Here is a 15,701-nt window from a genome sequence, read left to right on the forward strand (position 1 = left end):
TCCTATGACCTGACGGAGCATTTTCTGTGTTCTTGAAAGCTTCTGCAATGCTGATCTGAATGACCATGGGATGGTTTTCCTTCCCTCTTTATAGCAGACACAGAAAGGGGATTTCAGCCACAGCCATACAGAAGTTTAAATACACTGAATAAAGTGTACTATTAATTGAATTTTTTCTTAGAACTTTGTGGGAAAGCAACAGAAATAATCAACCAAAGGTAAAAGACTAAACTGAAAGCAAAATAAAAAAATGCCTACTTGCCACCAATGGTTATCATCTCCTTGTGGTTTCTTTGAAACTATACCAGTCCTGAACCAGAGATTGCCATGGATATCCAAAGCCCATAATGTCTGCTGATCGCCAAGGGTTATGCACACTGGTTCCAAAGCTTGCATTTCACTGGAAATGCAAACAAGTAAAAATATTAAAAACCTTAATTCAAATTTATGTTAATGGTATTTTAAGGAAGCTATTACAATACTAATGGTTTAACACAGTTGAAACTCAGTGGGGGCAAGATAAAAAACACATTTGACATTGAATTACATTAAATTTTCAGTTATTCAGCATTTTATATTTTATTTGTTTAAGTAGAAAACATTCAACAACAACTACAACAAAGAGCATGAGTCCTTCAAAGATCACTCAAGATTTTAAACTTGGATACATGACAATAAAACTAAACAAGTCCTATTTTCTTCAGTAAATAAGCAATCCTGTGTTCTTTAAGGTTTTGATAAAACAGCTTCATAAATCTTTCTCCTCAACTTCTTTGACCTATTCTGAGAACAATATCTGCAGTTCAGGGACCACAAGGAGAAAACTTAACTATGTGACAGAGATAAATGCTGAATTCAGGACTGTAAGTCTCCTGCATAAGTAAACCATTTTCAAGCTCAGAAAACAGGGTCAGGTGATCATATCAGACACTGAAAAGGAAGCAAACAATGCTAGTTCTTTCAGATAACCTTTCTTGACAATTTAAGAACAAATAGTGACTGCCTTCTGCAATTTTAACACAAAGCCCAAGAACATGAAATGTACCTAAGGTGTAGGTCAGCAGGTATTTTCATTAAACAAACTCATGAGAGTACAAACAAATTTCACATTTGAACAAAGACATGGTAGTTTCTCAGACTGTTGAAGAATACCAGGCAGGGAGGTAGTACAAGTTAAGGTTTCACAAGAGGATATTCAGTAGATTAAATCTCCTGACAAGAAGAACTTGAATTTCTTCCTAAACTTGCACCAGGCTGATGTCACAAGAGACACCAAATTCTACGTTCTCAAAGCCAGCAGTAGAGACTCAGTGCTTTTAACTTTATCACAAAGGAACTACCATGAGCATAGGATCAACTACAAAGCTAAATACCAACTACACAAAGTATTTATAAAAATCTGTGGCTGGAGAGAGCAGAAGTGTTATCCAACTGTGTGGATGACCAAGAAAATGCATACATTTAAACTCATTGGAAAAAAAAAAAAGAAAAAAAAAAGAAAAAAAAAAGAAAAAAAAAAAGAAAAAAAAACCTCTCAAAACCGGAGAGCTCCTCAAAAACATTATGCCACAGATTAAAGAAGCAATATTTAATAAAAAATAATGTTGACAGATATTATAAAGATATTTTACATTTTTTTCTCACTCTTTAAACCTGCTTCTGTTTATGACAATTCCTTTCATTACATAGCAGTCATGGATGGACGGATGGCTGGCTGGCTGGCTGGCAAGAAGTATAGACAGACAGCTAAAATACATATATACACATACACACAGTGGTATATAGACACATGAGCTCAGGTAATTCTTTTTCAAACATCAAGTAGCTCCAGCACAATTATTTGTGTCATTCTGGTTATGCCCAGCATGTCCCACCAGAATTACTACCTGACAATGTCACTCTTCCACTGCTCTCCTTCAGGACAAAAGCTGCGCACGCCCTCCCGGTACAGCAGCGCCCGCTGCTCGCTCAGAGCCCACACCACATTATTTCTGGATGTGACCTGTGACAGTGGACAAGGGCAGTCAACCTTTACTGCTCGGGCACAAGGACGATCCACACTCAGGCCTAGAAATCAGAAAATGAGGACTGCTTTACAAACTTTGGCTTTTTGAAACAAAAAATATAGAGATAAAGCAACTCAATAAAAGAAAATGCAGAAGGGAATCTCCTTGACATGCTAACATTTGTCATTTGATCACAATTTCCTTGAGTGACTGTTCTGCCTATAAACTACTAATAATTTCCTCTAATATAGCTGATGTTACATTTTAAACAAGACACTGTACATCCTTCAACATCTTGCACAGTGCATGTCCAGTCCTGTCATTTCTGTTCCTTTTCTCCCTCTAGTGTCAGCACCAGGAATCTCCATTTATAAAACCTCTATTAGAGCTGACAGAAGTGTCAAAGAAAAAGCCAGTAATGGAAGAACTTTTGCCCAAAACGTGCCAGGGAGAGACGCAACCTGATCTGAGTAGTGACAGCAGAGCAATTGCAAAAGAGCATGCCACAGTGTGTAGTACTGAAAGGAGCAGAGAGGTTCTGGTAGATTTACAGGCAGTTTGCACACATTTCTACATCTAATCTACAGGAACATGTCTTTTTTATGATTACAGTGAAGCTTGATTTACACATATGAAACTGCATATGAAACATCTCAGGAGACACAGCTTTTGTTTCATCTCCTCATGCTGCCAAAGCCAGTATGAACAGACTCACGTGTATTATATAGTCTAGACTAACAAGAACACTCATTTCTAAACCTCTGAGCACACACTTTTGTTATAAATGTTACAAAAGACAGTGAAGGGAATGAAAAGATCCTGGAGAAACAATTTTCACTGGCTGCCTCTCATTAGGAAGACTGATACACTGAGAATTTATTTTTTGCATCAAAAGACAAATTTTGCAGCCTAATAACAGCAGAATGTAAGCTGACAGAATCAAACCAATCTCTCAAAGGGAGGAAAAATATTGATTCAAAACTCCACAGAGCCTTGTATGATAAGCATCCAAAATTTACTCTCCATCACCACTATCCATGCCTGTCGGCAGTATGCATGTGACCATGGGCAGGTCACTTGATTTTTCTGGGACTACTAAACTAAAAAAAAAAACCAACAACTTTAATAGAGTGTCTTTGAAACAATGCTGTGTACTTAAAACAGTTTTCTTAATCACAAAAAATTTTTGCATTGTGCTACAGTAACTAAACCTAAAAGAGAAATTACGAGAGTACCAAAATTAAATGAAAGGTAAATGAGAATTTTGATAGCCACTCAACATGGTGTCCTGTTTCTATACTTCTTATGCAGTTTGCCCTTAACCCAGTCCTCCATTCACCAGTAATTCCTTCATCATGTTATTGGTAATTTTTCCTTAAAAATTCAGCTCTCTGTGCAAGCCTCACATGCCCGAAAGTCCTTGATACTTTTCTACCCTTAACTCTAAAATTAGTACTACCATCCTTCATCCTAGCTGCTTGCATTTAGCCTGAATATTGTTTGCATAACACCTTCCAAATACATCCTCTTCTATTCACTGAAGAACTTTAAAGCCACGACTTCAAAGCTGCCACTAAACTAGCCCTTCTTTCCAGTTTGTGCCTCATTCACATCCAGGAAGAAAGCAGCTACAGATTCCTGCTCCACAGTCCATTCTAGCCCCCCATGGCTTTGCTTTCCCTATCACATAAAACATATACCACTTGTCTATACTTCCAAAGCACTTCACCATCTGTCTCAGAATACCTTCCTGTCATTAGCAAGTGGTAACTCTTACCTTCCAGAGATCTGCACTTTTCAAAACACAAAGCTTCTACATTTCCCTATTCTGCCCACTGAAGGCTGAGCTGTTTCACTGCACCATACCACTTTCAAAGCAGGGATATTATTTTGATATTTTCTATAATCCCTTTCCATTCATCTCCATCCATCTCATATCTTCCTCATGCCATAAATTCTCTGTACTGTATGTACTCCACTTGGCACACACAAAACAAGTGGCCATGAACTGGCTTTCCCATTCTCCTAATTACACAAAATCTCACCATTGTTTCCAAGTGTTTCTCAAGATAAAAAGGTTTCATTATGTCCTGGCTGTGGACAACATTTATAGCAAATTGTCATCATCCTACAGACTTGAAATCTAGTAATCTCAGCCCACAAAAATTCAAGGAGCCTGCAATTAATTCAGGTACCTGTTTGCAGATACAGATCTCCATTTGTTCTGATAATCCAGGCAGTGTCATCACTTAGAGCTACAAATACAGCCTGGGGTAAAGCCTCATACCAGTGCCGTTTTCCTTTTATAGTTACTTTTCCACAGGCAAAAGCTTTGTTAGTCTTCTGTTCAATCTTCCAGAGAAGAGCCCCTGTAAGAGAAGCAAAGAACACAACAGCACTCAGTAATTACTGCAACAGTCACAGGTGACATGTTCTAGCTACATCTAAAGTAATAGGAGGGGAAAAGCAAATCATATCATTAAACAAAAATACAAGTTTAAAAAGCCCTTACAATTTTTTTTAAAAGCGAGACCAGAACAGTAACTGACTTCTAAGATATAATAATATCTTAAAAAAAGAAAACCAAATGGAACTCCAAGCTTAACTGCTGGCTTGCACCAGAACAGTACATTGTCATATTAATTTCCTTTGAATGATTACACACAGTTGCATTTAATTCCATTTTGACATGTTGTGGTTAACATGCTCCCAGCATTAACGCATCCATGGCAAACTGTGGATGCTAGAAACTTCCACAGATTCAGAGAAAAGCTGGGTGAATTCCTGGAACTGAAGGATAAGAAATGCAGAGGAACAACCTTTTCGCCCCAGCAATTTGAGCCACCAACAAATGTAGCCTGAAACTACCAAGGGCAAATATGACACACATCCATGCCGTTCACTTTTCTGCTCGGACCTGTTGGACCACTTTTAAGGGTAAGATACTGAGCTGGATTAACCCACACTTTCAACTACTGCAACTGAAATTGTTTTGGCTACAGAAAAGCTCAGCTACAGATCAAACAGAATTTTCTTCTTAAAACAGATAGCAAGTCTTCCCCTATAGACAGAAGGGAAGAGCTTTTAGAGATGACAGGGAAGAAAATGTGCTTTTAGAAATGACAGGGAAGAAAAGTAGTGGCAAGGCAGGAGAAAAAGAAACTTTGTATTTTCACTCCAGTCCTGGAACAATCTGGAAGGCCAAAAGTGACGCAAGTTTATAACCAAAACCTGCTTAATTTTAATCCAACATAATCCTCATTCACAACCATCCAGAACAAATACATATGCAAATGTACTAAAACTTCAAAGGTTTTTTTCTTCAGTATTTGAAAAGAAATCAAATCAACCAACCCACACATACACAAAGCCAGTTCTACACTTAGAAGAAAAAGAACTTTAAAATTGTGAATCACAGAATGGTTTGGGTGGGAAGGGATCTTAAAGATCATCTAGTTCCAACCCCCCTGCCAGGGCAGGGACACCTCTCACTTGACCAGATTGCTGAAGGCCTCATCCAGCCTGGCCTTGAACACTTCCAGGGATGGGGCATCCACAGTTTCTCTGGGCAACCTCTTCCTGTGCCTCACCACCCTCACAGCCAAGAACTTCTATAGCTCTGTAACAAAAATCAAGGTTTTGTATAGAAAAGGAGCTCTTTTCTGCCTACCACTAAACTGTTACTTCTGAAGTTCACTTTAACCAGGCAAATAAATGCATGTTGAAAACCTCCCAAAATGCAATGTGAACCTGCTAGAAAGACAGCAACTTAAACTAGAACATGGGATGCACAGGTAGTGAAGATGCAGTCATACAACTGTGACTATTCAAAAAAAAACAAACAAAAAGGAATCCAAACCAACACACTACTTTTACATGAAACAAGCCCTAAACAACCAAGTTTCTGGAAGCAATTGATTTGAAAAAAACAAACAATGAACTGCCTGTGTGGAAATTACATATGCACTCAACTATGTATGTAACCTGATAATGATGACAAGTTTTACCTGATTAAATAATAACATACAAAAAACCAAAAACAACAACAACAAAAAAAACCAACCAAACAAAAAAAACCCCAAAAACAAAAACAAACAAACAAAAAAAACCAAAACCAAAACAAAACAAAAAAAAAAAAAACCCAAAGAAAAGGCCCAAGTCTATCCAAGTTTTATATTTACAAGGCAACAGTGCAGCAGAAGCCAACCTACCTGAGGGGGAAACTGCCACTTGCTGGACTCCATCCTCAAACTTCTGCCAGCGCAGCCCGGCCGCAGGGAGGGGACTGCAGTACAGGCTGCCTCGGTAGTCCAGGCACCAAATGTATTTTTCTGAGACAACCAGGCTCAGGATGCCATATCCAGGGCCAGAGTATCCCATCCAGCTCTCTGCAAACTAAAAACTGTAGAGTCAGAACAGTGTCAGGTGTCCTCAAACTGCATAAAAACTGTGTATATAAGAACAGCAGCTCCCACGTTCTGATTTTAAAAAAGCTAAACTTAAGTACTTTAATCAATGAATAAATTTGCCTTGTGTAAAATAAAACTACATCTGCCACTGTTCTCTAAGGCTGTATGTGCACAATGAGACTGCTCAAACAACAGGTTTCACAAAAAAATAAACCCCTCCACCCCATCATCCAAAGAAGGAATATATAAAAATGTACAGTCTGCCTGTACTCCAGGAAATTATTAATTGTCTAGGAAGTGATGAGCAAAGGCAACAAGACAGCTGAAGGGCAGAGACAGCTGAATATCCAACTCTGGTACTCTCTGTATGGTAGAGGAACCACGTCTTGCAGAAATCTGGTTTAGTCTGCTCTCTTAAATTTTGATTGCTTGCATGAGGTGAACTCAAGCACTGAATACATTACCAGGGGAGGTTTCTGAACATGACAGAGTGTAAGAATGCCATAACCTGAAATAAAAATCTTCTGCACTTTGGGCTGCAGTTGTCAGTAGGTAGGACACCATCAACTTAGAACTCAACCTTTATGAATGAATATTTGGTTGATCTCAATACAGATCTAAAAGAAACAATATTCCCCACCCTACAAGAACTGCATCTCCTTCTTAAGACTTCTGCTAAAAGTCCCAATGATTCTGGCAATTTTGCAGATTTTACAATTAACTTTAGTAATTATTTTCTATAGTATCTATGAGGATTACTCACAAAGTAACTATGGAGGAAAGAGGAATAACAGAAGAAGGAAACTGTCAACATTTTAAACAGTACTAACTACTGCAGGCTAGGGGGCAAAGACTAATCCTTATTCTGTGTACTTAGAATTAAAATAATCCTTAAGCAGAAGCCAGCCATGTGAGATAATTAGCATTAATTCTTCATGAAGTCAGCTGAATTTGGGAACAGCATCATACAGAATTAGGACTACTGGAGATCCAAACAAGCAGCAGCCTTTGAGCGTGACTGGGTTTTACTCTTCACTCTATAATGGATGGGTTTCTAGCAGCATTTTTGTTGAGCTGGGAATAATATAGGCAAAACAGCTTCTTTGCATTGCAAGAACACATCACCCACTTTGAAGTCAGATACATCACATTTTTTAAGAGTTACAACACGTACTGTTGCTTGGCTTTATACTTTACTTGTGTATTGAATCAAGTAAAAAAAAATTGCTCTCCTAAAGATGTAAAGGACAGTAATTGCAGGAATGTTTCTTTTCAAAAGCTGTTTCTTTTTAATGTTAAAGATACTTTAATTAAACTGAAAAGAAATACCTGATCAGATTTTAACAGCACCATTTCATCTAGGCTTATCTTGGCTACATCCTGTGCACCAAGCACAGCACCAACTTCAGGCATGCTGGTCTCTGAGGATGAATATGGTAATCCATGTCCATAAATATCCTCTTCATCACTTGAGGCAGATTTTTCAATCTTACTTTCATAAGTGTTTGCTACCCTTTCAGCAGTGCTAGTACTACATTTAGCTTTGATTGCACTTTCAAAATTCCAGCCAGAAATGGAACAGTTATCTGAATGAACATTGTCAGAGATGTCACACTGGAGTGCAGAAGGGTCTGACAGAGCACTGTGGATTAGAGAGAGCTGCTGCTGGTCTTCCTCACCAGTTTCATCACTTTCCTTTGGTGTCAGGGACGTCTGGACACCAAGTATACTGTCACATTCCAAAAACATCTGGTCTGTAAGGTCTGGATCTTCAGAAGATTTTTCATTATCCTGCAGCTTCATTTTATCCAAGTCTTCATCTATTTTACACAATGTAGGAAAATCCTGCTCCTCCTCCTCCTGGCTCAGTTTTCCAGGAGAGCATTCATTGCTTGCAGAAACCACACCACCATTACATTCACCACCAACACTGCTTGTCAAGTCTTCTGTGAGCATCAGAGGAGATGCAGACATCAAAATATCTATAACAGCTGAAGTACCCATGCCACTGTCACTGTTTGGAAATTTCTGTAAATCAGCCACATCTCCATTTTCTTCATTAATTAGTACATTTGCTGACTCAGGAGACTGCAGGACACTGAAAGTTTCAGAACCATTATCTTCTTGCAAGACTGTATGGGACTCCATACTGAACATACTTTCCTGATCTGGAGATCCAGTACTCAAATGATCAATGCTGCTACTCATTATGCTGGAAGTCATGGAAAAGGAGTCTGCATTCAAGGAATGTGGACTGTCACCAGAAAGCTGACGCTCATAAATTGGTGTGCCTTCCAGAGAGCTGTGGTTTCTCCTTGTTCCACTTTCTGTCATCACACACACACACACATGAAAAAAAGGGAGAAAAGCAATATTAATAAAATTTATTAAATCCCAGTGCCAAGAAAGAAATTAAAATATTTTTAGAACTGGAAGAAGAACAAAGCTAAGTCTAAATTTTAACCATACTGAATATTTTTCAACTTTAACATTAAATGATACATAGAAAGCCAAAAAAAGTCTTAATACAGTAAACAATTTAAAAAACTGAGTACTCACACTACTTCATCAAACTAAAGAAGATGGATAAGAAAGACACTGCCAAATATTCTGAATAGGATGAATAGATATTACACATTTCCAACATAAAACTGGATACAGAGTCCACTGTATGGTCCCATTAACGAATACATTAGAACTCAAAGCATGTTCACATGAAGCAAAACAAAAGAAACAAACTCCTAACACATCTAAAAAGACTTAATCAATTTATCACATTTAAAGATTTCCATCTTAAACAGAAATGGCTCATCACAAGCCCTCAGCAATTTCAGAAGCACAACACCACAGTATACAGGAAGCCTACCAAACACAGACTCTTTCACGTAACATGCTCTAACAATGTGCAGTGTCAGGGAAATCTCTGCTCCACCTACCCTGCTTCTTCTTTTTTTTCTTTTTCACCTTAATTGGCTTTACAATAAGTTCTTGATCAAAATCTTCAGAGCTGATGGTGCTGAACCGCTGTGAAGAAAGTTGACCTTCTCTCTGAGCTTCTGGAAGTTGGTCTGCACACATCATAAAGCTCGAGCCACTGTCCACAGAGTTCACAGAGCTGCTCCTGCTCCGTGATTCGCTTACTACAGAGCAGCCCCTTTTCCTGACTTCATTGCTCAAGTCTCCCACTCTATCAAAACTTTTCTCTGATAGTGTTGGAGTTTCCAGATCATCTTTCACTGAAGAAGAAGTGCCAGTTTTATCACCAGTAACTGAATGGGAAGTAACCATTTTTTTTTCTGTTTCCACTGAAGGGCTGGATGATACAGATGAAACTACTGATGACGGGGTCAGCAATTTAGGACTTGTATCTGTTAAAGGATTTGACAATTTTGAATTCACATCTGAAATTGTCCAAAAGAAAAATAAAACTACAAATACTAGTTCAAGTGTAAATGCTAGCATCAAATGAATAGGGGCATAATTTCAGAGAGTATTGAATGAAAAGAATATTTATGAAAAGAAAAACTTCTAAGCCAACAACATTTAAAAATAAATACCTGTGTGCCCACATGCACACTATAAACTTCCTGTAAATTAATCTTTTAGAAAGCACTTCCCCCAAACCCTGTATCAAACTTCTAGTAGCAAAATTTTGAATTTATGTAAAAGGAATAGTACAGGTCTGCAGCTTTGGAAGATCCAATTCTATCACATACTGAAGTGCCATCCTATATTCTTTAACTTCTTCATTCAAACATTCAGTAGCTTTAAAAAAAATCAAATAAAATTATCAGGTAAATCACTGCAGTGATTAGCAGAAAATACACTTCTAAAGGTTCCTTTCAAACTATACTTGAAAGTTGAGATTAAAACATAGACAGTCTCTAGAGGTTTGTGAGTAAAGACCTGCCTAAAAGACTAAAGCTATTGCCAACATGCAATGACAAGAAAGTTCTTCAGCACTGAATGAGATTTCATAGCATATTTATTAGCATTTTGCTAAAACAAAGCTGAGATGGAGTATTTAAATGGATTAGTAGCCCCTTTTAAAGAGCTCTAGTAACATAAATATTTAACTCAGATGGCAACAAGTATGAAAGAGTCAAATTATTTCTGGAAGTTTAGTGAGCATTCTTTGGATTTATTTGCCAATTCTTTCTTTTTCATTGCTAGGAAGGCTGAGATTTCCCCTGGAACGTGGCTGGTGACAGGTGGCACAGAATCAAAGTATTCAGGTGTTGAGATTTATCCTGAAGTGATAACCATGATCAGGAATCCAGACTGCTTCAGCATGATGGTTCAGAATGAGCTCTCAAATGCACAGATTAGAGATGCCTCATTAGGTTAATGCTGACCCACTCTCAAAAAAGGCAAGCATATTTAATTTCTTAATGCCCTCATTCTCACTGCAGCCAAAAGAGAAGCTCAGATAAGCAGATAAACCAGATCTCTAAATATAACCTATCAAAACAGATGAGTAACTCTACAGGACCTGGCAGGTTTTTGCAATAATGTGAAGGGATTTGTCTGAGGTTTAATGTGTTTCAGTTTTGTTGGTTCTGGCTTTTTGTTATTAAGAAAGTACAATAGGACCATATTCCATCATGTAAACACTAATTTATACACACTAAATTCACTAATTTCTACATAGTAAGCTTACTAATCTATACAAACCTATTGATGACAGTCCTTCAGGTCTATTGGAAATTCTTATTATGTCTCTATCTCCCTTTAAGAGAAAAATCTCGTTATTGGTACAGGACACAGACACAATATCACCATATCCTTCCAAGCCACCAATCAAAGCCTGTAAAGAGTCAGCAGAGAAAGAAATAATTGGCATTAGATTAACACAGTGTTTGCACAACATGGTACTCTTAACAAAAGCATTCACTGGATTTTAATCAACATAAACAATACAGGCTAAAAATTTTTATCTTATCAAAAAAAAAAAAAAAAGAAAGAAAGAAAAAAGAAACTGAAAATAACTCTTTAATCATGATGCAACTTCATTTTTATACTAATTTAAATTCTGCAGATCCATTCTTTGTCCAACCAAAGGCAACTAAATATAACAACTTAAGCAATATACAATTTGGTGGCAGAAGGGAAACACAGTATGAATATTTAATATCATTTAGACAAAAATATACTGGCTTGTTTGCATTCATATGCATTTTTAAGACAACAAAATAGCTAACACTTCACTGTATGCCAAATAAAAGGTAATACATCTTTTTTTAAGACACCAACTGTGGTAGAAGACAAATAGGCATATTTTATAGGCCTAAAATATCTTTCTGCACTAATTCCTAGACTGTAGGTTTCTATATGTTTCACTAAGCATCAGAATTATTTATGATGTTAACACCTTAACTGAAAGCTTTAAATATATGCAATTTTCATAAACAACATAGTGAGTTAGTTGGTGAGTATATCATTGCAATGACAACGTGAGACAATAAATAAATCATTTTCTTCATTTTATATAGGGATTTAAATCACAGCCATAGAATGTATAACCAAAACAGAGCCTCATAGCATAGCATGAACAAAAACACAGAAGAAAAAATATGTAGCCACAAGATTTATCTACCTGGTTCACAGTATCTAGTAAATAGATGCTGTATTCATTCCAGGTCAGGACCCATCCTTCTTGGAAAAAGCATGAGACAAGCCCAAGGTGTTTCTCTGGAGAGCTGTAACTTCCTCTGTCAGGTGGTTCTAAACGAGGATACAGTTCAAAAGTTTTTATCCCTCCAGCAAATACATCTTTCAATATGAATGTGGCCTGAACAGTCCCATGAACATCAGACTTCCACAGACGAAGCCCAGGTCTGGCAGCAAATAGTGTCAAGTCACTCTGTTTACACAGGCCAGGTATAAAACATGCTCCAAATTTGCCAGTGCTAAAATGCAAAAGAATTTATTTTAAAAGCTATATACTCAACTTAGGAACAATATAAAAACTAATGGCACAAATTCACAACTACAAATTATCAAGTCTTTGATTAAAATATTCAGTCAAATGTCAGAAGTACAAATTTAGTTACAATGAGACATGAGCAGTAATTCCAAATAACAAGTTTCCCCTTAGCTTTGGATGTCAGACACTACATCAACTAAGCAAGTTAAATGACTCCTCCTAATAAGCTTTCATAGCCTTAATGCCACTCTGTCCATCTCAGAAACATCCTATTATGCACTCTTTCTTCTCCCAGAATTAATAAAAGCCAAGCAAAACACTACAAACTGATGCTAAGAAACTGTCAGCCTTTGCTTGCAAGAAGCATGGAACAGACCTCAGCTGTTAAACCCTTCATTTCACAGAAACACCATTACTATCATCCAAGAAAACCTTCACATATAAGATGGGCCTTGATATTCCTCTTACTATTCATATCCCTGAAACCTGAACATCATAAAGCCTCTTTCAAGGGTAAATTTCCTCAGAGAAATATCCAGTCATGCTGTTCTATGACCGGGTTCCCTTTTCCTTACCCAAGAGGCATTACCTAAGAGAAGATATCAAGGCCACACAAGAGGTTCCTAGTCTTTAACTCAAATTTAAGTGCTTACTATACATTCTCCCTATTAACTCACTTCAGTGCATAAGAAAAACGGGGATGGCGACTTGCTTTTTGCATCAAATATTACATCACCCATTAGACAGACTTGATTACAATGCTTGCTCACTGCAAGTCACAGTAAAACAAGAGGGACTGCAGAGGAAGTTTGGCAGTGTTTTCAGCTAAATATTTTTGCCTAATAGTGCTTGAAAATATGATTGTGACAGACTTGCAACCACATACTTTCTAAATAGGTAAAATTGTCATTTCATGTTTGATCACACACAGCTATTGTAACTAGCTTTTTATGAGCAGACTGCTGTGTTTTATTAATTTTACTGCCTAGATCATGCTGTCTGTAATTCACTTTGAAATGTAAGAATTAATAGATGAGCCCGCATCAGGATTTTATGAGGGTTACTTTTTTCTGGGCTGTGTTCCAACTTGGTTGACGGATTTCTCTTCTGTGTAAAAAAGCAGAGTCCTCTGTAAAGTAGAGACAAGCAGCACCTTCTGGTTGTAATCCAACTGGACAATCGAAGATGGCTCTTCCAATACAAGGCTGGAGTTGCAAATACCCTTTCAAAGACACACACAATTCACAAGAGTCAAACCCTCCTAAAAATACAAGGTGGTAACTAACACTTCAAAGAAATTTATAAGCCCAAGAGAAAAAAAAAGAAAATAAAAAGCTTTTGTACTCCTGTTGCATGAAATTCACTTAATGAATATGGACTTAATTTACATAGTCAAGAAGAGAGATTGTGTGTGACACACTATGAAATGTAGTGTCTCTTGTAATATTAGCTAATACTTTTCTCTTGAAATCAACAGAAACTTTTCTCCCATTTAAAAATTCAAGTTAGCATTAAATTTGTTAACATCTCAGATCTGTATTAACTAACAAAATGTGAGAAAAATTCCATTTACTGGTAACATGCAACTCAGCCAGCAGCACCCAGATGTTACCTTCATTCTACACTCTAGACTGAGATGCTGAACAATTCTGGGAGAAGTACTTCACCAATAGAGCCACATCAGTCAAAAATACCCCTTCCAAACAAAAGATAAAGTACTGGCTGAAAGTTGAAGAAAGATTTGATAGTTATTTCATGAAAAATGAGAAGGATCACTACTTCTTTTAAAATGCATTACCTTTTAAAAAAGATAAGGCAGTTCTGAAAGATACCCAATGGTTGCCTCGCTGGGTGTGCACACACTGGGCCAAGTGTACACATACCAATAAAGCCATCCAACTAAACACGTAACACTACGCAATTAAGTAACTGCTAAATATTTAAACATACAAGCATCCTTTCAGGAAGTGCAAATGTGAATTAAGGTCTCTGTAACAAACGCTCACCTGGTCTAGGTCTAGTGCAGAGTAGACAATTTTTCCTTTGTCATCTCCAGAGAATAATTTCATTCCATTGGGACTCCAAGCTAAAGCTGTAATGCTGCTTTTGTGGATGCCAGCAACATCAAATCTGCGAAGCTGTGAAACAGTAACAAAGCAATAGAAGAATGAGCTGAAGAGAAAATGGATGCACAAAGCCTAATAATCAGTGGCTCCTAATTGGTTAAACTTAAGATCAAGTACAAAAGTGTGGGTCCTTCTAAAGTTTATTTAGCACAGAAATCCTGTAACAATTCAAAACCCCACTCCACCAAAGAGATCAGCCAATTATATTACACACCAGAAATCTCAGAAACGTATTTGATTAAATACATCTTCTGTCAAAGCATGTTTTAATATTTCTGAGCTTAATATTTTATGAGCTTAACATACAAAGCCTAAAACATAATAACAGCTATTTCATCAGGCAAGATTGGCTGGGTTTCACTCTCACAAAGGATCACAGTAACATTCTACTAGAACTGGCCATACTAGACCTCACAGAGATTTAGGCAACTGAAAATATTTACCTGTTTGTTCCTTCCAGGTAAGGAAGACACAAGCTGGAAAACTGCAACCCGACCTGAGGCTGTACCAACAGCAACCAGATCATCAAAACAACTCAATAGCTTTACAAAAGTTATAGATTCACACCTCCCCTGTTGAAACAAACCATACAAAGAACTCACAAGTTAATGAGACACCAACAGAGAGCTCAATTCTGAGCATTTCAGCTTCATCAGCAGAGACAACAGTGAAAGTTAGTATTTACCTCAAAATTGTATTTTTTCATCTGGTTTATGTGTCTGCAGTAGAGATAAAGCATTCCAATGCTGCTTCCCACAGCAATGTAATCTCCATTGGTATCAAGTGCTGTGAGGTAAACCACAATAGAGCGAAAGCCTTTCTGGATCTTTGTAGGAATGGCATTGAGGAGATAATACAAGGGACAAAATTCCTTAAATATAACTGGTGAAGCCACAGATGCCATAGCAAGGATTTGCATCAGCAATTTTAAGGCTGAAATAAACACATCTACATGACCACATAAGGAGATCTGAAAGACAAAAGCTAAAGACATGTCATTACCTTGTGTGGAGAGTAAAAGGTAAACAGTCACAATCTAGCAAAAAAAGAAAAAAAATTCTCAGATTTTGTTTTGCATAAAGAAAAAGCAAGTTAAACTCTTGTAGTGAATATAACCTATTCTTAGAAGAAACTTTTCTTACCAAAAAGAGTAAGTTCAGCTAACATAATAAAGATGTATAGTAACCACTAAATATGGGATAACCACTTTGTATTGCATCTGCAAATTTGTCAA

At 37.2% G+C, this 15,701-nt stretch overlaps 1 protein-coding gene across 3 annotated transcripts in view; it reads right to left on the bottom strand.

Moving 5' to 3' along the window:
* The window catches only part of TECPR2 (tectonin beta-propeller repeat containing 2), a 41,260-nt gene that overhangs the window by 19,857 nt on the left and 5,702 nt on the right, over positions 1-15,701 (bottom strand). For 2 of the 3 annotated variants that reach the window (XM_077783956.1, XM_077783957.1), the window contains 12 exons: positions 15,153-15,437; positions 14,911-15,039; positions 14,348-14,479; positions 13,406-13,563; positions 12,012-12,324; positions 11,090-11,222; positions 9,352-9,783; positions 7,745-8,742; positions 6,218-6,401; positions 4,202-4,375; positions 1,887-2,067; positions 259-400 (listed from right to left, as the gene is read on the bottom strand). In XM_077783956.1, coding sequence (XP_077640082.1) covers positions 259-400; positions 1,887-2,067; positions 4,202-4,375; positions 6,218-6,401; positions 7,745-8,742; positions 9,352-9,783; positions 11,090-11,222; positions 12,012-12,324; positions 13,406-13,563; positions 14,348-14,479; positions 14,911-15,039; positions 15,153-15,386 — 3,210 coding nt within the window. In that variant the 5' untranslated portion in view covers positions 15,387-15,437. Of the gene's footprint in view, positions 1-258; positions 401-1,886; positions 2,068-4,201; positions 4,376-6,217; positions 6,402-7,744; positions 8,743-9,351; positions 9,784-11,089; positions 11,223-12,011; positions 12,325-13,405; positions 13,564-14,347; positions 14,480-14,910; positions 15,040-15,152; positions 15,452-15,701 lie in introns of all 3 variants that reach the window. The other variant, XM_077783955.1, reaches the window with a different exon arrangement.

The sequence above is a fragment of the Lonchura striata genome, chromosome 6 (genome assembly GCF_046129695.1).
Source record: "Lonchura striata isolate bLonStr1 chromosome 6, bLonStr1.mat, whole genome shotgun sequence".
In the NCBI taxonomy this organism is placed as follows: Eukaryota; Metazoa; Chordata; class Aves; order Passeriformes; family Estrildidae; genus Lonchura; species Lonchura striata.